Source organism: Coregonus clupeaformis, chromosome 1 (genome assembly GCF_020615455.1).
Source record: "Coregonus clupeaformis isolate EN_2021a chromosome 1, ASM2061545v1, whole genome shotgun sequence".
Taxonomy (NCBI): domain Eukaryota; kingdom Metazoa; phylum Chordata; class Actinopteri; order Salmoniformes; family Salmonidae; genus Coregonus; species Coregonus clupeaformis.
Genome location: NC_059192.1, coordinates 25,549,521 through 25,577,100, shown reverse-complemented (window position 1 = coordinate 25,577,100; position 27,580 = coordinate 25,549,521). Strand labels below are relative to the sequence as shown.

At 44.0% G+C, this 27,580-nt stretch overlaps 2 protein-coding genes across 16 annotated transcripts in view; one reads left to right on the top strand and one right to left on the bottom strand.

Annotated features, from left to right (window-relative positions):
• The window catches only part of kansl1a (KAT8 regulatory NSL complex subunit 1a), a 56,321-nt gene extending 52,312 nt beyond the window's left edge, over nt 1-4,009 (top strand). For 3 of the 4 annotated variants that reach the window (XM_041875262.1, XM_041875312.1, XM_041875216.1), the window contains 5 exons: nt 125-282; nt 547-726; nt 867-979; nt 1,788-2,031; nt 2,371-4,009. In XM_041875262.1, coding sequence (XP_041731196.1) covers nt 125-282; nt 547-726; nt 867-979; nt 1,788-2,031; nt 2,371-2,568 — 893 coding nt within the window. In that variant the 3' untranslated portion in view covers nt 2,569-4,009. The remainder of the gene's footprint in view (nt 1-124; nt 283-546; nt 727-866; nt 980-1,787; nt 2,032-2,370) is intronic. The other variant, XM_041875363.1, reaches the window with a different exon arrangement.
• Nucleotides 4,010-6,530: 2,521 nt separating this feature from the next.
• The window catches only part of LOC121562058 (microtubule-associated protein tau), a 43,966-nt gene continuing 22,916 nt past the window's right edge, over nt 6,531-27,580 (bottom strand). For 9 of the 12 annotated variants that reach the window (XM_041874468.2, XM_041874854.2, XM_041874799.2 and 6 more), the window contains 8 exons: nt 24,124-24,187; nt 24,010-24,027; nt 23,598-23,854; nt 22,807-22,899; nt 21,592-21,684; nt 19,953-20,034; nt 18,997-19,103; nt 6,531-9,851 (listed from right to left, as the gene is read on the bottom strand). In XM_041874468.2, the coding sequence (XP_041730402.1) occupies nt 9,648-9,851; nt 18,997-19,103; nt 19,953-20,034; nt 21,592-21,684; nt 22,807-22,899; nt 23,598-23,854; nt 24,010-24,027; nt 24,124-24,187 (918 nt within the window). In that variant the 3' untranslated portion in view covers nt 6,531-9,647. Of the gene's footprint in view, nt 9,852-10,808; nt 10,975-18,996; nt 19,104-19,952; nt 20,035-21,591; nt 21,685-22,806; nt 22,900-23,597; nt 23,855-24,009; nt 24,028-24,123; nt 24,188-27,580 lie in introns of all 12 variants that reach the window. The other 3 variants (XM_041874750.2, XM_041875156.2, XM_041874663.2) reach the window with 2 other exon arrangements.

The following is a 27,580-nucleotide window of genomic DNA, read 5'->3' as shown; positions in this document are numbered from 1 at the left end:
ACATAGGTTATGTATTTGACCCAAGTCTGCTCCGAACACACAATCTGCTATCCATTTACAATGCAAAAGATGTCATAACAATCATGACTAGTTGTCAATCTCTCTTTTCCCCTTTCTCTTCCAGCCACCCCAAAGCTCTTCCTGGACTCGGGCAGCCCCTGCTCGTCCTTGGCCAGCCTACACTCGTCCCTCCACAGCCCCTCGCTAACCCGCCAGCTGTCCACCTCTTCGGAGAGCTCTATCCCCATGGGCCCCAACAGCTTCAGCTTCTCCAACACAACCGTAAGATCATCACAGCTTCTATTGACCGTGTGTGTGTGGCCTAGGTGGATCATGAATGTTCAGATAAAATATGCATTTTGTATAACGTGATTTTCTGTCATGTAGAATTGGGCATCATATCAGTTCTGTTAATTCCATTTCTATCTGCACTGTTCTGAATGTTTCCCCTCACTAAATACAAACCATACCTGTTCATAATTGACTGGATAAATAGCTGTATGAATAAAGATTAAATAAAATAAATAAACCTCTGCTCCCCCTCAGCAGCCCATCCGGAGGAGGCGAGGCGAGAGCTCCTTTGACATCAACAACATTGTGATCCCCATGTCTGTGGCGGCCACCACGCGCGTAGAGAAACTACAGTACAAAGAGATCGTCACCCCGAATTGGCGCGAAGTAGACATTTTCTCCCAGCCAATGGCAGAAGAGGAGAACGACACAGAGGTAAGATGTTGCTTCATTCCTAAGCCCTGCTTTGGGAACTGCCATGTATTTTGAATGACCAACATTTTACCTTGCTTCGTTCTTTTAACTCTTTATGGATCAAAGAGTCCTATTTAAATAACACATTTCTGTGTGTGTAGATGGAGGATCTCTCAGACGCGGCCTTCTCCCAGCTCCACCAGCCATGCCAGGATCAGGAACGTTCCCGCTGGACCTGGATGGCCCTGGCCCCCGCCAAGAGGAGGGGCAGTAGGTCAGTAGGGGGCGCCTACAGTACACCCAACACGCACTCATACACAGCACAGTACCTCATCTCCACTGCCATACTCAGTTTAGATAAATGTTCTCTACTTACTACATCTGTGACCTATTTGATCAATGTCAACACATCATTTGGTTGGAAATATTTTAGAGTGGGGTCTTTGCACATTGTCAATATGCACTGAGTGTACAAAACATTAGGAACACCTGCTCTTTCCATGGCATAGATTGACCAGGTGAAAGCTATGATCCCTTGTTGATGTCACCTGTTAAATCCACTTCAATCAGTGTAGATGAAGGGGAGGGGACAGGTTAAAGGATTTTTAAGCCTTGAGACAATCAAGACATGGATTGTGTATGTGTGCCATTGAGAGTGAATTGGAAATACAAGAGATTTAAGTGCCTTTGAACGGGGTATAGTAGTAGGTGCTAGGTGCACCGGTTTGAGTGTGTCAAGAACTGCAACGTTGCTGGGTTTTTCACGCTCAACAGTTTCTCGTGTGTATCAAGAATGGTCCACCACCCAAAGGACATCCAGCCAACTTGACACAACTGTGGGAAGCATTGGAGTCAACATGGGACAGCATCCCTGTGGAACGCTTTCGACACCTTGTAGAGTCCATGCCCCGACAAATTTGAGGCTGTTCCACTAAAAGTTAATGATCACTTGATAAATGAGAAAGAATGGGTGCTCTATAAAGAAGTGGTAGGTTAGTAACTTGGTAGTTAAGTTTGTTCTCTATTTGTGGCACATTTCCTGTGTTCTACGGTCCACTCACACCACAACCTTTGACCCTCAGGTCGTACAAGTCCATGGACGGCAGGACCACACCGCTGCTGTGCAGCACCAACCCGCCCACTCCCCAGCCGGCGTCCCCCGACCCAGGACACTGCCCCCTGCTGAATGACTACAGCCACGTGGCCTCGCCCATAAGCCCAGACGCCACCTCCAACCCCCACACACCGTGCTCACGCGACTCCCATCGCCTGCTGTCCAGTGAGGACACGCGCTGCTCCACACCTGACTTCACCTTCGAGGAGAGGGTGAGGATGAGTGTAACAACACACAAACAGACACACGTACGCACACAAAGAATAACAGCACCTGGTCTTCGAGTCACTGTGCCCAATAGTTTTCATGTTGTGATGATGACATGATATTCAGACATGGGAAAGCAGTCACAAGTTATAGCAGTTATATTGACCCTAGAAGACTAGGACGTTGCTGTACATTCTGAGCTCTCATTTGGTGAATGTTGGAAAGTGAAGAGCGAGAACCATTTTTTTGATCAATTTGCATCATTAGATTAACTTGATTAACAAATTGTTGATTTCATGGTTTTCAGTTGTACTTAAATTGACCCAATGATTTCCCCGAAACAGACGGTGGCCCCGTGGGAGCATCGAAATTTCCCCCTGCCCGAGGACCCCGCTCCGGAGCCCGAGGTGGAGGGGGAAGATGAGAGGAGGAGTTCGCGAGAGCGCAGCGTCTCGTGTTGCCCGTCGACAAGCTACGACACAGATAGCCCCTTGCCTTATGATGACGACGCCCCCAAACAGAAGGGCCATGCCCACCAATGAATGACTGACAGGCCGAGGTGCTCCTCAACCCCTACCCCTCTCTGGCATTAACAAGCAGAACCTCAAAAACGAAGAGAAAAAAAAGGCTATTAAAAGGATTCCTGTTTGATATTCAAACACCAGTCTAATACTATTTCACAGTTTTTAGTGAATATTATACGGAAGATGGAAGCCTTTCCCGACACTCTTGATGTTACAAAAATATTTTCTGTTGTAGGCTAAAACTTTGTACATGGGGCTTAGTGGTGTTCCATATGTGGTGTGTACACTTGTAGCGCACTATGTAGCCAACTCCTCAAAGTATGGCCAAAGGGTGTTTTTCTATTGACTAGTTTGCTTGTATTTCCCATGTACATTTTCTAGTGGCGTGACAAATAACAAAACAAGAAAAAAAATCTCATACTCCCCCAATTAACAGGTACATTTGGGATGTTGTGTGTGTCCTTTTTTCTCTAGGGCGGGCATTAGAAATCGTGGAGCACATCTTCTTTCATTGCCAAGTAGATTTGTTGGGTTGCTTGTCTTTTTTTGTTTGTCATTCCTTTCCTGACACTTTTTTTTTATATTGTCTGTTCAACTAAGTCTTTCTTTTTGTGTTTTGGACAGTAATCATTCCTTTAGAAAATCTCTTTGCAGAGCACCCTGCGCCTCTGATCCCGCTGAGCTCTCGCTGTCTTGTTTGCTAGAGTGACTGCGGTAGAGACGAACCAGGGTGTCCTAAGCACTTGTCCAACCTACAGGGAGCACTACCACATGCTAAACCATGCTAATCAAATCACCATAGAACAGGAACTTGCCACACAGGGAAAGGAAGTGGATGATGATCGGGGATGACCCTACCATCGGTTTAGTTTACTTTCTCTTTTCCTCAGATGATCATTGGTGTATTATGTCAACATAGTCAAATTTATTTCAAATGGTAAAATCACACAGGTAATAGTTTTCATTTTGTTTTCCGGACATTGGTATGAGGCTACATGCTGGTGATTTATTGGAAAATGTTTGTTGATAATTAAGTTGTTTCTGGTTCAACTTGACAAGAATAAGTGTGTTCCATATGTAGCAGCTCTTTGCTAGAAGCAACCCAGACCTCAGGTTTGATAGTTTTTAAGGGAATATTTCTAATGCTGAGAACATATTTGCCCCCCTCAGAAGATCGATCTGATCTAAAGAGACTACTCTGTTGCAGAATGTGTGTTTCTGTTGCCACCCCACAATGTCATAACCACACAACCATTTCCCCTCGTAACTAATTGCTATGCAAAATCTATGGTTGTATAATTTTACACCTGTTTTTACGCCACAGTCATTCAATCCCTGTACTTTGTTTTGTAGTTAAAGCAAGATGTAAATGTACTGGTCCAATTGTTGCAGCAGTTAACCTAATCAAAGGCAGAATTGTTTTTGTAAATAGTACCATTAAAACATTTGTTAAACTTGGGATAATTGTCAGTGTTCTCATTAACTTTCTCACACGTTATCTATAGGAAAACATTGCACAGGTTTACTACAACTTTGTGTAATGGTTGATGTCAACTCCGATCAAATTATGATGTACGTCCCTGATCTAGAAGCTGCAATGGGACGTGCCTCTAAAGTACCATGGCCATTAACGCTCATGAATGCACAGACGTTGACCGTAAATGAGAAATGCTTGTCTTTGAAAGGTGAAAAAACATTTTTATGGACAAATAGCTGATATAATAAAGCAGTTTCTGCTGTTTCAAACTCCTCTGGTCAGTATTGTAGTCATTAAATAACATTTTGTCAGTGGTGTAAAGTACTTAAGTAAAAATACTTTATAAAGTACTTTTTTGCTATCTGTACTTTACTATTTATATTTTTGACAACTTTTACTTCACTACATTCCTAAAGAAAGTAATGTTATTTTTACTCCATTTTTCCTGACACCCAAAAGTATTTGTTACATTTGGAATGCTTAGCAGGACAGGAAAATGGTCCAATTCACGCACTTCTCAAGAGAACATCCCTGGTCATCCCTACTGCCTCTGATCTGGCGGACTCACTAAACACAAATGCTTCGTTTGTAAATTATCTCTGAGTGTTGGAGTGTGCCCCTGGCTATCCGTAAATAAATAAAATAAAAATAAAATGGTTCTGTCTTGTTTGCTTAATATAAGGAAGGTGAAATGATTTATACTTTTGATTCTTAAGTATTTTAGCAATTACATTTACTGTTGATACTTAAGTATATTTTAAAACAAATAATTGTAGACTTTTCCTCAAGTAGTATTTTGCTGGTTGACTTGAGTAGTTTTCTATTAAGGTATCTTTACTTTTACTAAAGTATGACAATTGGGTACTTTTTCCACCACTGCAATTTCTGAACATGATTTGTGGCAATGAAGGAGGCAAATGCTTCTTTGTTGTAAAACTAAATTGTACTCTTTGTACACCATGTACCTTGGTGAAGAAACTGGGAAGACAGAATCAGAATTTATTTTAGCTTAGTGAATGTGCCACGTCCACAAACCATCTGCCAATGACCTCATGCCTATCACCGCCACCCTCATTAAAGGGGTAGGACCGACTGCCTTCCTCCCAGCTCTTCTCACAGTCCCAGAGCTTCAATGCAGACCCTAAGACCATACTTCATCCTATTACCCACCTCGTGACGGAGAGAAACATCTTCACCATGTCAACGCTTCTTAATTTAGTCTGTACCCTTAGCCTGGCTCTAGCTGCCATGCAGGGCACTCCCTTAACTGACCAGGATGCATATTAGCCCCAGAAACCCTGCCAAAGTGGTTGGGAAATCTTCAGCCGCTGCTTTAAGCCCTTCTCCACACGATTGACCTGGGCTGACGCAGAGTTGCACTACCTGACCCACGGGACGAACCTGGCCTCAGTGCACAGTTCTGAAGAGTACGAGTTCATCAGCAAGCCCTGCAAAGAGGACCGACTGGATAGGCTGAGTGATCTCCACAAGAAAGGTGCTTGGATTTGATCTGACAGGACCAAGGTGGACTTCGTCAACTCTAATCCAAAATAGCCTAATAATGAGAGAGGAATGGAACACTGTTGTCACAAACTGGGGTGGAGGTGCCGGTACCAAAGCCGGCAGGTGGAATGATCTCTCCTGCAAGAACACGTTTCCCTTTGTCTGCGCTAAACGTATCCTCTGAACCTGACTGTCCTGAGACTTTGATAGTGGACAAAATGCCATAATTTTCTTTAATAGAACACCTTTCATCTCACAGGAAAATATGTACGAATTTTTGGTATTCCTATAAGATTTCTTACATTTTAACGACGTCTGTCCATGCACGATATCTGAGTTTACTGAAGCATGTCCCCATGGAGCATCCAGACTGAAATGCTTCATTTAGGACTCAGTACACATGCAATATTTCCATAACATACCATATTTTAGAACACTTCCTAGTATACACCAATCAATAGTAAACCCTTCATAATTCAGAGAGAACTGTGTCCTCGTTATTGTATCTGGTAATGGTGTACACAAGGCCTTCTAAGTGTGGCCTGGCAGTCAATATTTGTATCAAAGTTTGACTGATGTTTCAGTATTGGAGAACATATTGAGACTGTTGAGAACATATCTGTTTTTTGCACCGCATCTGCCGATGTCGCACTTCCTCATCTGCAGTGAAAGGTTGCAGAGCTAGAGCAGTGTTTGTCAGGCCATGAGACATCCTGAAAATCGGTCTTCTCACTAAATCGTCTGTAGTGTCCGAACAGTTTGGTACTTCATTCAAAATCAAATAGCTAAGTTATTATTGGTATTACCTTAATAAAACAATTCAATATGTTAGCTTAGACTGTAGAGGGTTTAGGGATAGTTAACCACAAAATGTAAGTTTGACTGATGCCTCAGTATTGGAAATAACAGTGCGAGTTAAAGGGATAGTTGACCACAAACATTTGTCAGATGTTTTCGCTGTCAGTAATGTGAACCAGAGATTTCAGAGCGAAGGACAAAACATGGTTTAACAGTTTATTTTTAAATTCACAGCGACAAGAATCATCATACACCAGTTATTGATAAAATGCACAATAACAATATCAACAATCACATTTTCCACACAACTGTACAGCGGCAAAAATAACAAAAGGGTGATGATGAAATGTATTACTGCAAACCCTTTCCATTGACCTCAGGACAGAGGCTAGCGGAGAGGACCACCAAAAAACCCACTTTTTCCCTTGAATACTGATAATGTTAGTACTGGAACTTATCAGTACCTGCCCTCCAACATATTAGTCCCAGTAATCCACACAGAATACAGTGCACATACCCATTTAACACATTCAAACAAATGTTGTCCATTATGATGAAAAGTAACCAACAGTTTAGCATGCAGATTGTAGTGTTGCAAGCACACCTTTTCTCTAATGCCCTGGCCAGTTCTGAGTCCTCAATTAAATATATATTGGCAATACAAGTCAACCATACACATACACTGGAAAATCTTATGTTATCAATGCACCTTAATCTCCACATAACGGAAAGGGTTGCCTTTTGGGTTCTATTCCCTCGCACTAATACCTACGTGTATCCTTATATAGACAAATCAGATATTACAGGATATTCAATGAAAGCACAGTGTAAAAGGAGAGGCAGACCGCTTACTCTTACATGAAATGCATGCAAGGACTTTTTAGATGGTATGTTTGCTCGGAGTTAGGAAGGCAATCAATGATGAGAATAATATAGTGGTGATTGGTGAACCACCGTGGGTTTACATTAGGAAAAAACACTTCTTATGTATTTGAACATATGAGACAGTTTCGTAAATTTTCGTCGTATACGTTTCAGGGAAAGGACCACAGCTTTATAACCCGTGAGACAAGTTGAGGAAAGTGTGACGAGCATGCTCGTGCACAGGCAATTAGTAGGCCTAAATCTAAATATATCCGAAAGGTACCTTGCTCCATGTAACAGATGGTTAAACATTTTAGGGTAAAAAATGTGAGTGAGCAATATGACATCATCACATACAGTGGGGGAACTTCCTGCTTACAAAAATCAATTAACAACATAATGCTAATCTGCCAAGACTGCCAATTGGCTCCTCCCAATGTGGACATACCTCAAGGGAGGGTGCAAACCTGAAAGAACCAATAGGGGCAGTCTTGGGCGATTGGAATTCAGTTGTTGCTTATGGTGCGTTCAAGACAACTCGGAACTAGGAAATCTCTGACCTCCGACTTCAACGCACTCAAGACAACTGGGAACTCTGAAAGGAAACAGCACTGACTTGAAAACATTAGATTTGAACCAACCGTCATCCAACTCGGAATTACAATTCAGAAATTCGGGCATCATCCTAGAGCTCCGACTTCTCTGACCTGAAGATCACTGACATCACGATTTTCCAGTTGTCTTGAACACACTATTATGGTTGTGTTCCCCTGCTCAGGCGTTGGATAGCATCAACCAAAGGTTGCATGCCACATCATTGACTGTGCAGTCGGGCACCAGATTGCTATATCATATGATGTGTTTAGCTGATAGTTAAACACCTATAGATGCATTGTGAGATCTGGCAGGTGTCTGCAATGTAGTCGGGCAGAAACTCAACCATCGTGCGCAAGCAGGAAGTTGCCCCACTGCGTCTACCTTTAATATCTTGGGACAAGCTATGTTTTTTGTGCATGTTTTTACGTTAATTTCACTACATGCGTTGCAGAGTTTATTATGATAAATATAACCGATTTCTTCATGTCACTTCAGCAATTTTTCTTCTGTGTTTTGACTTTCCTTTGACTGCCTGTTTTGTCAGTATTTTCTATTGACTTTTGGTTCTAGTACTTGGCTGCTCAACTGACTATGAGGCAGTTAGCCTATACATTTTACAAAGCCATGTCCATTAAATTGAAAGTTCAGAAAGCGTTGTTACTGTGATCTAAAGCTAAATTAGTGAAAAATTAGGCATCAGTCCCTGACTGAAATGATGAGTCTTACGTTAAATGACACGACCCATAATTGGTTGGACAATTTGCCTGGCATAGCTAAGCCTGTTAATTTATACATTTAGTAACTCAGTATTCCCCTCTAATTGATGTCTTCTTCTTTAGAACATTAACAAATAGTTTGTCTCTAGTAGCCTACATACGTTAAATGTAAACTGCCACACCGCATAAGACAAAAGCTGAAACGCATTTACAATAGAGCCATAACAGAGTCAAATCAAAAAATAAATTAAAACTGACAGTAGCAGGCACAATACAAATGTTTCCATATCAAATACATGTCATATCCACAGAATACAATTAGAAACGCGTGTGCCCAACACAAACCAAAGTTTCTACGCTAACCATTCTGTATCTCTCTTCTTTTGTCTATAAAGGAAATGTTTACCTCTAAACTATACTACCTTGGTATGCAGTGTATAGAGTCACCCAAAGCAGAGACAGCAGGTTGGGGAGGTCTAAAAGCATTTTACTGTCTGAATGAGAGCTTTTGCTACATTAGCCCACCTTTCCTCACCACTTCTTTGCCTTATACTACCCTGTAACTGGATGATGTGTTTTCTTATGTTCAATACGTTGTAAAAGTGGGCCCACTTCTCTCAAACCAATTTTTTCCATATCAAATAGCCATTCAGGAGACAGCCATCACAGATCATTTGCACATCAAAATGGCAATGTGTAAATGAAGTGCTTCAAATCGCAGTCATTGTGACAGTGAAATTATTTATTGAGTTAAAGTGAATTAAATATAGGTGAAGTTAAAATAAAATGTCCAGAAACACTTGCAAGAATCTGGTTTGTTTGGATGTTTTTTTTCTTTCTTTAAACTCCTAAACGGACATTTATACAAACGGTACAAATATTGACAACAAAAATAGATCAAGAGAGAAATTAAATAATCTAACTTGACCTACTTGAATCTATTTTTTATGACCTCTTTTCTAACAATAATGCATCAAGACGCATAGTCAGTGATGGAAGAGAAACAGTGATGGGTATAGCTAAAAAAGTCCTGTGAAAAGGAGGAGGAAGTCGACAGGCGTCACGACTCCTCTAAAGTGGGTGGTCGAAGTAGTGTGGTTGGTCAGGAGACTTCCGGTCGGCCATCGTGTGCCATCAGCCAATCACAAGCCTTGGCTGGCCAGCGAGGCAGATACCTGGTCGGCGAGTGTGGAGAGCTGCGGTGAGTCGGCCATGTTGATGGAGCCGGAGGAGGACAAGGTACTGAGCTGGTGGGACAGGGGGTCGTCTTCCAGGGAGATAATCTCGGCGCCGTGGTCAGTACGTGCCTTGGCCGTCTCACGGAACGTCAGCTTGTGGCTCTCAATCTGCCGATCGAAGAGAAGGTATATCATAAGGTATATAAGGTATCAGAATCACCTTTATTTTCACACACATGGAATTTGACTTAGTGAATTGGTGCTGCTAGTAATAGATAAAACAGACAGAATATAGAAAAAGGAATTTACACATCATCTACATGCACTATATACAATATAAATACAATAAACAGAACAATTACACATGATAGGACAGTATTAGCAAATTTACAGTTGATGCATTTTGTTGCAAATCACAAGTTAGCAAACAAAAACAGTAAACACACGAGCAGCGACCAAAACACTGTGGCTGCCTCACTGGGCACCAGCCGAAATCGACATGACTATACACACGGAGGTAATGGTTGCACTTTATTTTACTGTACATAAAATATTAGGTATATATTCTAATAAATTACCAATTTCGTTAAAATCTTTGAAGTAAGTAAATGAACTTACACATTGTTACAACAAAGTTTCCTATTAATACTAGGTAAATACCAGTGGAAAGAGTACGCATTCTGGGTGAACATCCTGACTCCTTTATTTGATGATGCTAATCTCATCCACATACTGTAACTTTCAAGGGCAAAATAATGTATTTTCTGGCCAAATTGCCATTTATTGCACAGAATATGTATGCAATCAATGACTTTCCTTGGGTTCGAACCAAAAATATCAAACATACAGTAATAAATGTTTGTTTTCAGACTATTCTGATAATGTTTTCAGACTATTCTGATAATATTATGGCACCCTATGGTGGTAAAGAGGTGAAATAGGTTAATTGAAGCGTTAGATGTGAGCTGCCTGCTCCTGAAATTTGGTGTCTACATTTTGAAAATGGTGTCCATTCGCCTTGACAGGGATGCATTATAAACTTTCAATATCCAAGATATACTGCAGTGTACACACAACATTCCACACATTCTCCCTGCTTGGCACCGGTGGATGTGGTGTACTTACTGGAGTCCTCAATCTTTATGAGCGGGTTCATCAGGATGGGTGTGATGTGTGCTGAGGGGAGGGGCTGGGGTGACTGTGGGGGGGTGTCGGCAGGGGAAGGGCAGTACGTGCCCCTGTTTGATGGGCTGTCTTTGAGGCTGCCTCCTGCTTCCTTCCCCTTCTCTCTCTACAGAGGACACCCAGCGATGGGGGGAAGATTACATAAAAATGCAACAAAAACATGTGACGGGAACAACATAAAAAATACAAATAAATAAAAAATATACAGTACCAGTCAAAGGTTTGGACACACCTACTCGTTCAAGGGTTTTTCTTTATTTTTGTACTATTTTCTACATTGTAGAATAATAGTGAAGACATCAAAACTATGAAACAACACATATGGAATCATGTAGTAACCAAAAAAGTGTTAAACAAATCAAAATATATTTTATATTTGAGAATCTTCAAAGTAGCCACCCTTTGCCTTGATGACAGCTTTGCACACCCTTGGCATTATCTCAACCAGCTTCATGAGGTAGTCACCTGGAATGTATTTCAATTAACAGGTGTGCCTTGTTAAAAGTTAATTTGTGGAATTTTTTCCTTCTTAATGCATTTGAGCCAATCAGTTGTGTTGTGACAAGGTAGGGTTGGTATACAGAAGATCAAGAAAGACCAAGTCCATTTTATGGCAAGAACAGCTCAAATAAACAAAGAGAAATGACAATCCATCATGACTTTAAGACATGAAGGTCAGTCAATCCGGAAAATGTCAAGAACTTTGAAAATGTCTTTATGTGCAGTCACAAAAATCATCAAGCACTATGATGAAACTGGCTCTCATGAGGACCGCCACAGGAAAGGAATACCCAGAGTTACCTCTGCTGCAGAGGATAAGCGTTAACTGCACCTCAGATTGCAACCCAAATAAATGCTTCACAGAGTTCAAGTAACAGACACATCTCAACATCATCTGTTCAGAAGAGACTGTGTGAAACCACTACTAAAGAGTTTTGGTTCCAACCGCCGTATCTTTGTGAGACGCAGAGTAGGTGAACGGAACATCTCCGCATGTGTGGTTCCCACCGTGAAGCATGGAGGAGGAGGTGTGATGGTGCTTTGCTTGGTTAGGCAAACCTAACCAGCATGGCTACCATAGCATTCTGCAGTGATACGCCATCCCATCTAGTTTGCTCTTAGTGGAACTATCATTTGTTTTTCAACAGGACAATGACCCAACACACCTCCAAGCTGTGTAAGGGCTATTTGACCAATAAATTGTAACGATCCCGGCAGTCTGAGTCGGGTCCTGTCTGGTGACTAGTGTTTTTTGTTCGTAGTCTCCAGTTTCCCGAGGGTTCGGGAACGCTCCGGGGAGCTCTCTCGTTTTCCGCACCTGCATCCCGTCAGCAATCTGCACACCTGGCCCTCATCATCACCCTTTTTAGGCTCTGGCCAAACATCCAGTTCCTGCCGGATCGTTAGCCATGAACAGTAGGTGTTACTGTGTATCAGTTCAGAGTATCTTGCGTGAGTTTTTGTTGTTTTGTACTTTGTTGAGTTTTTGTGTCCTTACCTCCGTTTTTGTTCCACCTGCAGTCACACGTCCGGAACCTTCACCCCACCTCTGCCTGATGGTCGGCGGCTGCCGAGCCATCACTGGACCTAGTGCTGCACCCCCAACTACTCATCCACGCCGTCCGCTCTGTCCCTGGATTACTCTGCACCTTTTGTTGTTATCCGAATAAACCCTCACTTTCGTTCAACTCTCCTTGTCCTGGTCTGCTTCTGGGTTCTGGCTGAGGGAACTGTGACAGAACGATCCGGCCAATTATGAACCCAGCGGACCTGGACTCAGTTCGCCATGCCATTACCCAGCAGGAGAAGATGTTGGGCCATCATAGCACGGTACTACAGGAGATCGCGTTGTCAGTTCGGAACCTTTCTACCGGCCTGATGGAGGTCCAGAACCAACGCCAGTGTCCGGTGGAGGATCCACTACCGGTTTCACCCATCTCGCCTGCCGCTTCTGAGGTTGTGTCCCTCCGCGAGCCCAAGGTTCCGACGCCGGATAAATATGAGGGGGAGCTGGGAGGATGCCGTTCCTTCCTTATGCAGTGTGGATTAGTGTTCGATCTACAGCCCTACTCTTATGCCACAGACAAGGCTAGGATAGCCTTTGTGATTGAGTTGCTGCGTGGTCGAGCGCTGGAGTGGGCTTCAGCCATTTGGGAACGACAGGATCCCTGCATGGCTTCATACCAGGGGTTCACGGCCGAGATGAGGAAGCTCTTCGACCATTCCGTCCGAGGGAGGGACGCAGCTAGGCGCCTGTTTTCTCTTCACCAAGGAACTCGTAGCGTGGCCGACTTCGTGATCGAGTTCAAGACGTTGGCTGTGGAGAGTGGGTGGAACGAGGAGTCTTTGCAAGCGGCCTTTTACCAGGGTCTGTCGGAGCAGCTCAAGGATGAGTTGATCTCCTATCCGGAGCCTAGTGACCTGGACAGCTTGGTAGCCTTGTCTATTCGGGTGGATAATCGAGTCCGAGAGCGAAGGAGGGAGAAGCAATGGGGTCCGTCCAATCGATCAGCTTCTCAGTTCCCAGTCGGGTCGGGTGGTGGACCAGAACACGTCGATCATTCTCCACCACAAAGGATTAGTGAAGAGGACCTCACTCCCGATTCTGAACCCATGCAAGTGGGGCGGCACGGGTTAACCAAGGAGGAGCGTCAACATAGACGTAGGGACCAACTGCTGCCTCTACTGTGGTCGCTCGGGACATTACATCTCCACTTGCTCCCTGCGGTCGTCAAACTGCCCGGCTCGCTAAAGTTGGGAGGACTTTTAGCGAGCCAGTTTCAACTCTCTCAGTACCTCTGTCAGACCCCGCTTCCCGGCTACCCTTGTGAACAGGAATCAGAGCTTAGCGCTTAACGCTTTTATCGATTCAGGGGCCGATGGAAGCTTTCTTGATGCCGAGTTGGTGGAACAGCTGGGGCTTTCCAAGGAGCAATTGCCGGAAGCCATTGAAGCGACCACTCTGAACGGCAGTAGTCTGGCACGTATCACGATGAGGACTGAACCGGTTAAGATGCGGTTGTCAGGGAATCATTCTGAGATGATTTCATTTTTCATTCTGCCGTCTTCCCATGTTCCTCTGGTCCTTGGATACCCCTGGCTGAAGGAACACAATCCCACGTTCGATTGGGTGACGGGCAAGGTAACGAGTTGGAGCCTGGATTGTCATGCTAACTGTCTCAAGACTGCCTGCCCCCATTCGGTTCCCAGTCAGGTGATTGAGGCTAAACCTCCAGATTTGTCCCTGGTTCCCGAGACATATCACGATTTGGGGAAGGTTTTCAGTAAGCAGAAGGCTCTGTCACTCCCTCCCCACCGACCATATGATTGTGCCATCAACCTGGTTCCTGGAGCTGTCTACCCCAAGGGAAGGTTATACAGTATCTCCCGACCTGAACGTGAGGCGTTGGAGACCTACATCAAGGAGTCCCTAGCTGCTGGTCTCGTTCGTCCCTCGTCATCACCCCTGGGGGCAGGATTCTTCTTTGTGGGTAAGAAGGATGGCTCTCTTCGACCATGTATTGATTATCGGGGGTTGAATGACATCACGGTCAAGAACAAGTATCCCCTGCCCTTGATGAGTTCTGCTTTCGACTCCTTACAGGGTGCTACGGTGTTCACCAAGTTAGACCCTACGCAATGCGTATCACCTGGTCCGGATCAGAGAGGGGGACGAGTGGTTGACGGGTTTCAATACACCGATGGGGCACTTCGAGTATCAGGTGATGCCGTTTGGACTGACCAATGCTCCAGCGGTATTCCAGAGTATGGTGAACGACGTCCTGAGAGATATGATCGGTCTCTTCGTGTTTGTTTACCTGGATGACATTCTGATCTTCTCGAAGGAACCTTCCGACCACGTCCAGCATGTCCGGCAGGTTCTGCAGCGATTATTGGAGAATCGCCTGTTCGTGAAGGCCGAGAAGTGCGAGTTTCACGCCCACACGACATCCTTTCTCGGGTACATCATCTCCAGGGGTGAGATTAGGATGGACCAGGAGAAGGTTAGAGCGGTTCTGGAATGGGCCCAGCCCGGTACGAGATTGCAGCTCCAGAGATTTTTGGGGTTTGCGAATTTCTACCGCAGATTCATCCGGGATTACAGCCGTGTGGCCGCTCCATTAACTGCCTTGACTTCCAGCATCAGGACCTTCAAGTGGAATCCGGAGGCGGATCGAGCGTTTCTGGATTTGAAGAGGCGATTCACCAACGCACCGATTCTCTCTCAACCGGACACGGCCCGTCAGTTCGTCGTTGAAGTGGACGCGTCTGATGTGGGAGTTGGCGCCATCCTGTCGCAGCGATGCTCCACGGACAGTAAACTCCATCCCTGCGCCTACTACTCTCGTCGCCTTTCACCTGCGGAGAGGAATTACGATGTGGGTAACCGGGAGCTTCTCGCGGTGAAACTTGCCTTGGAGGAGTGGCGCCACTGGTTGGAGGGGGCGGAGCAACCGTTTATTGTCTGGACTGACCACAAGAATCTTGCTTACGTGCAATCGGCTAAACGTCTCAACTCCCGTCAGGCCAGGTGGGCGTTGTTTTTCGGACGATTCAAGTTTGTCCTGACGTTCCGACCTGGATCTAAGAACGGCAAGGCGGACGCCTTGTCCCGGATGTTCTCCAAGACGGAGGAGAGTGGGTCCAAGACCGAGACAATTCTCCCCCGGAACTGCGTCGTGGGAGCAGTTATGTGGAAGATTGAGGAGGAGGTGCTGGCGGCCCTTCGGACTCAGCCCGGTCCCGGTAACGGTCCATCCGGTCGGTTGTTTGTGCCTGAGTCGGTTCGTCCTGCTGTTCTCAAATGGTCCCACGCCAGTAAGATGGCTTGTCACCCTGGCGTGGCTCGGACAATGGCGTTTCTTCGCAGACGTTTTTGGTGGCCTGCCATGGCCGAGGATACTCGGGGTTTTGTTGCTGCCTGTCCAGTGTGTGCGCAGAATAAGAGTACCAATCGGCCCAGCTCTGGACTACTTCACCCCCCTTCCTATTCCCCGGCGTCCATGGTCGCATCTGGCCCTGGACTTCGTCACGGGGTTGCCCGCTTCTGAGGGGAACACGGTCGTTCTGACTATCGTGGACAGGTTCAGCAAGTTCGCCCACTTTGTGCCTATTGCCAAGCTTCCCTCTGCCTCGGAGACGTCCGAGATCCTGGTTAGGGAGGTTTTCAGGGTCCACGGTTTGCCCAGTGATATCGTTTCCGACCGTGGCCCTCAGTTTACCTCTGCTGTCTGGAAGTCCTTCTGTTCGGCCATTGGAGCTACAGTCAGTCTCACATCTGGTTTTCACCCCCAATCCAATGGTCAGGCGGAGAGAGCCAACCAGAAGATGGAATCCACGCTACGCTGTCTGGTCTCTTCCAACCCCACCTCCTGGGCCTCTCAGTTGCCTTGGGTTGAGTATGCCCACAATACTCTCCCTACATCTGCCACTGGGATGTCTCCCTTCCAGTGCCTGTATGGCTACCAACCTCCCCTGTTCCCTTCTCAGGAGAAGGAGCTATCAGTGCCTTCTGTTCAGGCTCATATTCGTCGTTGCCACCGGACCTGGCATCGGGCCAGGAAGGCACTCCTTAGAGGTTCGGATCGGTATCAGCTCCAGGCGAATCGTCGCCGGATCCCCGCTCCCACCTATACCATCGGAGATAGGGTTTGGTTGGCCACACGGGATCTTCCGTTACGGACTGAGTCTAGGAAGTTGTTACCGAAGTTCATTGGTCCGTTTGTGGTGGAGAAGGTGATCAATCCGGTGGCAGTTCGACTCAAACTACCGAGGACGCTCAGAGTCCATCCCACCTTTCATGTCTCCTGCCTCAAGCCTGTCTTCCTCAGTCCTCTGTTGCCTCCTCCGCCTCCTCCTCCTCCTCCTCGGATGATCGGAGGTGGTCCTGCCTACACGGTGCGTCGCATCATGGATTCCAGACGGCGGGGCCGGGGTTTCCAGTATCTCGTGGACTGGGAGGGGTATGGTCCTGAAGAGAGGAGTTGGATTCCGCGGCGACAGGTCCTTGATGCTGACCTCATCAGGGATTTCTACCGCCTCCATCCTGGCGCTCCGGGAGGTCCGCCCGGTGGCGTTCGGCCGGAGGGGGGTACTGTAACGATCCCGGCAGTCTGAGTCGGGTCCTGTCTGGTGACTAGTGTTTTTTGTTCGTAGTCTCCAGTTTCCCGAGGGTTCGGGAACGCTCCGGGGAGCTCTCTCGTTTTCCGCACCTGCATCCCGTCAGCAATCTGCACACCTGGCCCTCATCATCACCCTTTTTAGGCTCTGGCCAAACATCCAGTTCCTGCCGGATCGTTAGCCATGAACAGTAGGTGTTACTGTGTATCAGTTCAGAGTATCTTGCGTGAGTTTTTGTTGTTTTGTACTTTGTTGAGTTTTTGTGTCCTTACCTCCGTTTTTGTTCCACCTGCAGTCACACGTCCGGAACCTTCACCCCCACCTCTGCCTGATGGTCGGCGGCTGCCGAGCCATCACTGGACCTAGTGCTGCACCCCCAACTACTCATCCACGCCCGTCCGCTCTGTCCCTGGATTACTCTGCACCTTTTGTTGTTATCCGAATAAACCCTCACTTTCGTTCAACTCTCCTTGTCCTGGTCTGCTTCTGGGTTCTGGCTGAGGGAACTGTGACATAAATAGAGTGATGGAGTGCTGCATCAGATGACCTGGCCTCCACAATCACCCGACCTCAACCCAATTGAGATGGTTTGGGATGAGTTGGACTGCAGAGTGAAGGAAAAGCAGCCAACAAGTGCTCAGCATATGTGGGAACTCCTTCAAGACTGTTGGAAAAGCATTCCAGGTGAAGCTGGTTGAGAGAATGCCTAGAGTGTGCAAAGCTGTCATCAAGGCAAAGGGTGGTTACTTTAAAGAATCTCAAATATAAAATATATTTTGATTTGTTTAACACTTTTTTGTTACTACATGATTCCATATGTGTTATTTCATAGTTTTGATGTCTTCACTATTATTCTACAAAATAAAGAAAAACTCTGGAATGAGTAGGTGTGTCCAAACTTTTGACTCGCACTGTATATAATAATACTCACAAACAAACCAAGTGACAGGTGATGTAAGTAACAAAATATTTAGTTGGATGAAAATAAATAATTCAAGTAGATTAAAAAAAAGGTTGAAAATAAATTATGGAATGAGAACAGGGCAAGAAGCTTTCTATAGCTGTGATGTTACTAATGTGGCAGAGGCGAGGAACCCAGTTAGCTTAGATAAGAAAAGCAGCACTCAATACCAAATGGACTCCTAGACCCTACGCAATTGTGGAGATCTGAGAGGATTTGTCAGGTGCAACTAATATGGTAATAGCTCCACCTTGCACTCTAATAGGCTACCATATTACTTGTACCAGTTAAAACCGCTCAGATTTATACAAGTGCATAGGGTGTTGGGTCTAGGGATCGATTTCAGATTGGGCCCAGGAAGCCAGGATTAAAGATCGTGGGTATTAACAGATAGCAGTGAGACGAAGTACACAGGGGAGGAGAGCGGATGAGAGAAGGGTAAGGAGAGCAGGCAGTTAGGCAGCCACAGTCACCCAGGACACCAATGCAGCCTTAGCCTATTTTCAATGAGACCTCTCACTATTCCTAACACTCATGTATGTCTTCAAAATGTTGTCAAATGCAGACAGGCAAACAAGATACAATCATTGATACTTTGAAGTATCAAAAGTACATACTGTGCATGTGTTTAGCCTAATGCAAGAACAAGCTAACAACAGCGCTGTTGGTCTATGTCAGGAGCAGCAATCTCTGTCAGTTCAGCCATGGGACCCCATAGCACTATGTTAGTATGTATGATTCATAAAGAAAAGATAGATTATCAAAGTAATATCTGTAATTTGTAACAAGGATGTATTTCCATTCCTTGCCATGTTACGGTTGCCTTGATCAAGACTGATTTTCACAGAGCATTTGCCAAGCAAGGTATTCAAATCGGGGGCTATGCCATAAAAGAAAAGCTCAGAGCAAGCAATAGAGAAGTTCTTCAGGAGAGAGGGAAAATATGATAAACATATCACTGATATTAGATGTGTAATCCAGGGACATACCTACTTTTCCCCTAAGGACCACTGTAAAGGGTTCCAGAATAATGTTTTGTAGTCTTACCCTCCTCTGTCCACCTCCGGCCACGTGCCCAATGTTGTCCATGGAGCCGATCTTTGATTGGACTTTGAAATCCAATTTCTCAGATTTTATCTCAACATTCCCACCACCTTATTACAGAAATGACAAAATGATACAATTGTTAAAAAGGCATTTACAGCTACCATGATTGACCTGTCTGTAAACCATTTGTTGCCCCTCTGTGTCCTCTAGTCAGCTCGCTGGTGCCCCGCCTGCTGGATGTGAGCTAATTTGATAAAGAGAGGGAAATGGACACATGGGAGCAGCTAGCTATAGCTACAGAATTGTAACGTAATATGCAATGCTTCCATACACCGTGACAGTGGTGGTAGTGAAAAGCACCGTCAGGTACTTCCTGAACTTTCGACTTTGAAGGCACCGATGTCTTCTAAACTCCCATTGGTAGTTGCAGGTAGAACGTTGTAATTTAGAAAATGCTCCGTTATTAAATACATTTTTACTCAATGAAGTAATCCAACTTGGAGTATCTTTGTCTTCTCTTATTGGGTGTCCATCCCAAAGTGTTGCACTTCATGTGCACGACTCAGAAATCAAGCGCCGCTTTAAATGACACTCACCTGTCTTGATCAAAAACAGAAGACAGGGATACTCTAAAATGGCGATGTATACATTGTGGATGACTTCATTGAGCAAAGAATATATTTTTTTTAACTACCGATGGAAGTTTAGAAGACACCAAACCTAAGCGGAAGCATTAATGCTTTGAACCATCATAACTATATTGAAAAAATCCACCATGCATCAATTAAGGTTCAACATTTTATGGCCCCCTAAACTGGGTCTGTGCCCCACCTTGGCCACCCCATTCAAAATGTTCTGGACATGCCACTGGGGAGGGGAAGACTACTTTTGAAGTCTAAAAACTTATGACAAACTTTGATTCTGTAGTGTAATGTCCCTTTAAGATTAAGACTTACCTGGCTTGTGGTGGATGTTGGCTGTAGAACCGCATTTTGATTTAACATTGCTCAGGTCAATCTTTTTGTGGACTATTTGAACCTGTGCAGGGAGATAAAAGAAAACAGAAAAATCTATACATATTATTTTATGAAATGTTTCCTCCAAGTAGAGGAGAAATGTGTATTGATGATGTTGACTTGCGATGCATGCAACCACATAGGACCTTGCCCTCTGCATAGGCCTGTTAATGTAAGTCAGATGGTCGTTGGGGAGAGTAAAACTTTGTTAACAAGATACACATAAACACACACTATTACTGGACAATACCGATTGACTCAAAGTCAAGATCACCATGCTGATTTAATTGTATCATTTGAAACTCAATGAATACTTTAAATAGAGTGTTTTCAGTTTATTAAGTATTCTCACATTTTATGCTGTCATTTATTTAGAATGCAAACTTTGTAGCTATATCTGAAATTGAGACATTGCTGTTATTTCTAATTGATACATACAGTTATTGCGTTATACAGTACATTGCCATTTGCCTTGGTCAAGTTTCTATCCAGAAGGGTTAAAGTTGCTTTTAGATCAACTCAATATTCAACAGCCAAGTTTCACAATCCAAGCTCTGGATCTGAGGATCTGATGACCTCATCATATGCAGCCAGGCTCCCGGAGTGAAGGGCCCGGCTGGTGTCTCTCGACACAAAGCTCTTTGTCTCTCTTGAGTGAGGTCACTTATTTGCTGTTCACTACAATAGGCTGGCAACTCCAAGCAGAAGCATGGGACAGACACACTTTTGTTAATGGGCATTAAGGATGGCTTCTGTCCCATTTGATGCTTGTGTGCTTGACATTTGCAAGGATTTATTTCATTTTATGAAAAAAGCATACTACCAGATGCAAAACTCAGCTGATCAGTTTGGTCCCACTTATTAAGTACCCGGCCAAGTACTCCATGCATTTTATTTTAAGGTCAGGTTTATTTCATCAGCAAAACATAGAAAAACAGACAGGTACACATTCTCCAAAGGGGGGTGGGGAGAAACATCATTAAGCCTACTTTAGGTTGTCATGAGCATTACATAAGATTTCCTTGGTAGTTGCAGCTGATGTCATATGATATAACAGGGTCCTGACACAAACAGCAATTTAGGTCAGCTAGCTCATGAGCCAACTAGCTAGCTAGCTAGGGTTGGGTCAATTCAGGGAGTGAACTGAAATTAAAACTTAAATGATGAATATTGAAATTGGAATTTCAGTTTGCTTCCAGAATGGACTGAATTGAAATGGAATAGACACCTAACCATGATGCGTACCACTGCATGCAACATAAAAGTGTTGGACCATTTCACCAACATCTATTGTTATAATTATGTACAGCATATGACATGCTCATGACAGTTGATAGAGGCTTTATGACCACTTGTTAACACAACATATTAATATATCACAGTTGTAGTAGTGGGAGAGTTGTAGTCACACAGATTGGGACAGATTAACACAATCGAGACAGGGATTTCCGTGCAAAGGTGTTCGACTAGTTCCTTAGTGCAGATGCAAATTATCCCATTGGAAAGGGGAAGGGCTTTGGCAAAAGCTGTAATCTCTGCAGGGAGCCGTGGGTTCGTCCCTTTAGTACGGCCTACTCACATTGCCACCTCCGGGTGTATGTTTGATATTATCTTTGGAGCCACAGCGAGACTGGACATTGCTTACGTCCACCTTCTTTTCTAGTATTTGTACCTGGAAAAATGCAGATGTAGGGGAAGAGACTGTTATCCTTGAGCAATCAGAAAGCAGCACGGCTGCGTATGAGGACCATGGTAAAGGAGGCGAAACCAGAACTCTTGTAGGAATGTGAACATCGTATACAAAAATACATTTGACTGGTTGTAGGTAATGACAAGGGACCAGTAGAGAAGGAAAGGAACTTTTCAGGAACTTTTTAACCAACGTTTGCATCGATGATCATAACTGTAGAGTGACTCAAGACGCAGGAGGTATTGAGTTTATCCCTTAGTTACTCACATTGCCACCTGTATATGTTTGATATTGCCTTTGGAGCAGCACTTAGACTGGACATGACTAAAGTCGATCTTCTGATCAAGTATTTTTACCTGGAAAAGCACAGAGTTATAGGAAAGAGACCGTTATGTTGGAGTAATCCAAAGCAGCAAGGCTGCAGGTGTGGAAGACTGAGACTGAGGTAGTGAAATCTGTTCTTATGAAGGACCTACCCAGTTGGCACAACTGGTTGAATTGACATATTTTATTATGTCTTTAGGTTGTATACTGGTTGTATAAGGACATTTTTCAACATATTTTTAGCAATCAGAAAAATATATCTTTATCTGGTTGTAATCTGACCAGATAACAACCAAACAAGATATTTTTCCCATGAGGTATTGATCTCATCATGAAAAAGACACCTTTACTGTACCTGGTTATAACAGAGACCAGTTGGATGCAATCTGGTTATTATGAAAATTAAGTCATCAAAACATTATGTGCCCAATTCTGCACGCTGGGCAATGGTACCTTTCAACAAATAAAATAGTTTCAAAATGTTAACATTCATTAACACTTTTAATAGTCAATATAAAGTATCCATGGAAGCTTCCATGATGCCCTTTAACGAGTTATAAAATACTTATAGACCCCTAAGTAGCTGCTGCCTGCTAATGATACTACAGTGTATTGCTTGTTATTGGGAGATGTTCGCTTATTTGATTGTTGCACTATTCTCCTATCTTTTATCATAGAGTGCATGATTCCCACAGGGTCAAAAAGACAGGCCAGTGATGGAGCAGAAATTATCAGGACAATGTTTGTGAATAAGGTTTTGTCTCAAAACTAGTTACTCACCCTGCCTCCTCCAGGAGTGTGATTCAGGTTGGCTTTGGATCCACAACGAGCCTGGACATTGCTTACGTCCAACTTCTTCTCAAGGATTTGGACCTGAAAGCAGAAGTAAAGGAAAAGGAGTATTGGCCTTGAGTAGTCAAACGCAGCGAGACTGCAGATGAGGACCATGCCAAAAGAAAGGGAGAATCTGAACTCTTGTAGGGATGAGAGCATAGGGCAGAAATATTTTGACTCACTTAATCCTTTAAAGGAGTACATTGTAGAGTTTGTGCACCTATGATAATTTAGCTTGTGTTGAGCAATGACGTGAGAGCCAGTAAAGATGGGGTAGGGCATTTCCAATTTCGAATAGGGTTGTTTCGATGATCATAACTTTAGAGAGACTCAAGACTCAGGTGTTGAGTTCATCCCTTAGTTACTCACATTGCCACCTCCGGGTGTATGTTTGATATTGTCTTTGGAGCCACACTTAGACTGCACATTGCTTAAGTCGATCTTCTTTTCAATTATTTGTACCTGGAAAAGTGCAGAGGTAGGGGAAGAGACTGTTATCCTTCAAGGGTTTCAAAGCAGAGGACTCTACACTGATTCAAGTGAGCTGTCTGAGACAGATTAAAAATCTCTCAAAACAAAAACGACTAGCCACGCAACAGTTTGTCATTGGAGTGAGAGCTTCCATCCCTGTGTAAAACATTAAAGCAGATGAAGAGACAGTGAATGAGAGGAATGGAATATCAAGGTTGTGTGAGGCACTCTGCCATGTAGTTACACCAAATAGAGCCTGAACTTACCCTTCCTCCTCCAGGCTGGTGCTTGATGTTGTCCGTGGAGCCGATCTTGGACCTGACGTTCTTCAGGTCCGGCAAGGGGGCCGCGGCGGTGAGGGGTGCAGGGGCGCGGCTCTTGAGAGAGCCAGGGGACTTGGGTGGGGTGCGCACCACCGCAACCTTCTTCACCTGGTTGGTGGCCACAGCCAAGGGCTTCCCGGGAAGAGTCTTGCTGGAGGGGGACTTGGGAGTACCAGGGCTGCTCTGTCCACTGGTGTTGTCTTTAGAGAGTATTGAAAGGGTACAGTGAGCCTTTTTGAAGACCGTAGATTTACAGTTATTTCAAGGCCAGTGATAGATCGTACTAAGAAACAAATGAAGGCTAGTCCTGATCGAACTAATGGGTTCAATAAAATTCATAAATGTTTCTATTTACCTTTGTTCTTGCCGCTTGCTGTATCACAAAAATAAACAGCACAAATTAGGCATAATCAGAGGTTTGTCAATCATACTTTTTGTGCTGCACATTGCAGGCTAGCTGGCTACATACCTGGAGCTGGGGTTTTGGCGGGAATCTTGGTTCCGGGGGCCTGAGGCCTGGCACCACCCGGAGTCTTTACATCCCCAGAAAAAGAAACAAAGGGTTGAAAATGACATTAGTGACAAATGACCAACCAACATGCTCTTGATTGACTGGCTGATCCATCAGCACTCTTGATATTGTATTTTTCGAATATGAAATTATACTTTTGTTGCTTTGTTTGCTAGCTAGTTACCTAGCTTGCATTGCCTATTGACAATGTAGCTAATGCTAGCTATGGCTACCTAGCCAGGTAAGGCAACTTTTTTTTACTCCAAGTGTATGTTAGATAGATAAGTTATTATGAATATAACCCTCATATAACCCTCACCCTCCTGTCAATCTTGATACGATTTAAGAGCACTAGCTACTCCAAATGTGGCCATTAGCCTTGACTGCATGCTGAACATGCATTCAGAGCCATAAAACAAGCTTTATTTTAGGGGTCAATTGCAGTCCTTTAAACATGGGAAAATGCATGATACGATTGTATAGCCTCAATGCATAAGCACAATATCATTCAAGTGGCTTTCAATATGGACAAAGAGCATCAGCCTTAGACATTCATAGCCATTCACTATGCGACACTAAGCTTGCTTCAGCTAACTACTATTCACAATGTACAGTATCTGTCGCCCATGACAACCCCCATACATATACACCAAAAAACAACTAGGCTACAGCATCTGTAAATCTTAATTTTGTTTGTGTGAAACTGATCAGCTGCCTCTTCTACCTTAGTTCCTGTTCACTGCAGCCCTGTATGCATAATTCATAGTACTGAAGGTGTGAGAGTGAAACTGTGCAAGGGCATATTTCTCAGAAATGGCTGCGTTTTGTGATTGATTGACGCACGGATCAGTGTCAGTACACAGGAAATTGTTAAAGTGGGCTAAAGAGTTACACACTCACAGGCGAGGCAAGATGGAACACACTTCACTCTATGCTACTCTTAGTGAGTATACACATCTACTCTGGACACACTCAAGGACCAAAGGCTGTTCTCACCCTGCATCATAACTGGCTACAGATATTCAACAGAGAGGGGAGGGGGAGACTCATACTGGAAGTATAAATGGTATAGATGGGTTAGCTGACAACGTCACGAAAACGATGCGCACGCTTCAATGGGGCAGAAGTCTGTGAGTTGTTGTGATTCTGGATGGCCAGATAGCTAGCAACAATGACAAGAAACTGCCATGTGAGGAATCGTAAGTGATTAGTTTCAGCTAGTTTCATCTTGTTCTTGATACCATGTGTTGTTTTGAGGTGTTTTCACGGATTTCATGTCAATGCTAATATGGCTAGCTAGCTAAATTCGCTAGCTAGCTAACCAACAACTGTAACAACATTTTGTCAGCCGGTTATTGTAATGCAAAAGACTGTCGGTCTCACGGTAAATTACTGTTAATGAACATAAACACGTTTAGCATCACCAGGCCTCCACGCATACAAGCTGCATACAAGCCGCTGATGCGCCATTGGAACATCTTCATTTAAAAAAGTATAATAAATCAATTTAATATACACCATCACAATAAATACATTATTTATTTTAGTCAGGTTTAAAGAAACATTATGATATGAAGAAAATGTATTTCAGAAAAACAGAATATGAGTTGGCCTACTGTATGTTATCTGGCTATGCTCCATGCCATAGGCTATAGGCATGTTCATTTAGCTGACATATATGCTTATAAGACCCGTGCCATTCTTTTATATTATATGATTTTATAGTAAGAAGAATATAGAAAGGATATTTTTCCCATTCTGGAGCGAGTATGCATATGATGTTGAGCGTAAAAGTTATAATTTGAAACAGGTCCTATACTCTAGATTTAGTTATTTGGCAACTTTAGTTGTGAATGATACAAACCTTAGAATGTCTTAGAAATCAAAACATATATGGGCTGCATGATGCAACTATAGGCTATTGATGATTTCAGAAAGTCGCAAAAAAAGCTTGCGCTCTGTTCCTTGCCTCAGGCTACACAGCTGTTCTCTCATCAAGTGATCATATTTTCACCCATCAGACTATTCTCAATTTAATCTTGTCTTTATTAATATGTAAAATTAGTTTCGATTTAGAATGGCCCATTATCAAATGGGAAGGAACAGGGGCAGGGGAAAAATCCATGTCATCTGTATGCACTCGATTAGCGAATAGAGGCCACACGCTTTCCGTTTTTTTTATGATGTGGGTAGGCTACTTCGGTTTTATAGCAGAGCTGTGCTTAATATGAGCAGCTGAGAAATACATATAAGAACACTTATTTCACTTCAGGCATCAACCACTGTTTGAGGAGCATGCTCTCGTTGTGCGACAGGTGATATTCCTCCCAAACTCTGTATGCCATGGGCTCTCCAACCCTGTTCCTGCAGCTACCCAGTTGTGAAAACCAAGTGAAATATGTTCGAGAACATAAATTCTAACATGTTTTCGCTATTAAACATATTTCACTAAACTGTTGAGAGCCCCTCTGTGTGCTCAAGAAAGGAATAAAGGAGAGAGGAGGAGATGGAAACACATGGTGGTGAGATATTCTGTATAGCTACAGTGCCTTCGGAAAGTATTCAGACCCCCTGGACTTTTTCCACATTTTGTTACGTTACAGCCTTATTCTAAAATTGATTAAATAAATGAAAATCCTCATCAATCTACAAACAATACCCCATAATGACAAAGCGAAAACAGGTTTGTAGAAATATTTGCAAATGTATTACTAACAAAAAACAGAAATACCTTATTTACATAAGTATTCAGACCCTTTGCTATGAGACTCAAAATCGAGCTCAGGTGCATCCTGTTTCCATTGATCATCCTTGATTTTTCTACAACTTGATTGGAATCCACCTGTGGTAAATTCAGTTGATTGGACAAGATTTGGAAAGGCACACACCTGTCTATATAAGATCCCACAGTTGACAGTGCATGTCAGAGCAAAAACCAAGCCATGAGGTCGAAGGAATTGTCCGTAGAGCTCCGAGACAGGTTTGTGTCGAGGCACAGATCTGGGGAAGGGTACCAAAAAATGTCTGCAGCATTGAAGGTCCCCAAGAACAAAGTGGCCTCAATCAAATGGAAGAAGTTTGGAACCACCAAGACTCTTCCTAGAGCTGGCCGCCCAGCCAAACTAAGCAATCGGGGGAGAAGGGCCTTGGTCAGGGAGGTGACCAAGAACCCGATGGTCACTCTGACAGAGCTCTAGAGTTCCTCTGTGGAGATGGGAGAACCTTCCAGAAGGACAACCATTTCTGCAGCACTCCACCAATCAGGCCTTTATGGTAGAGTGGCCAGACGGTGTCACGCTCGTCTACCAAAGAGGAGGACCAAGGCGCAGCGTTGAAGGTGAACATATTATTTAATGAATGAACACACGAACAAAACAACAGACGATAACGTGATGTCTACGGTTTAACACAAACC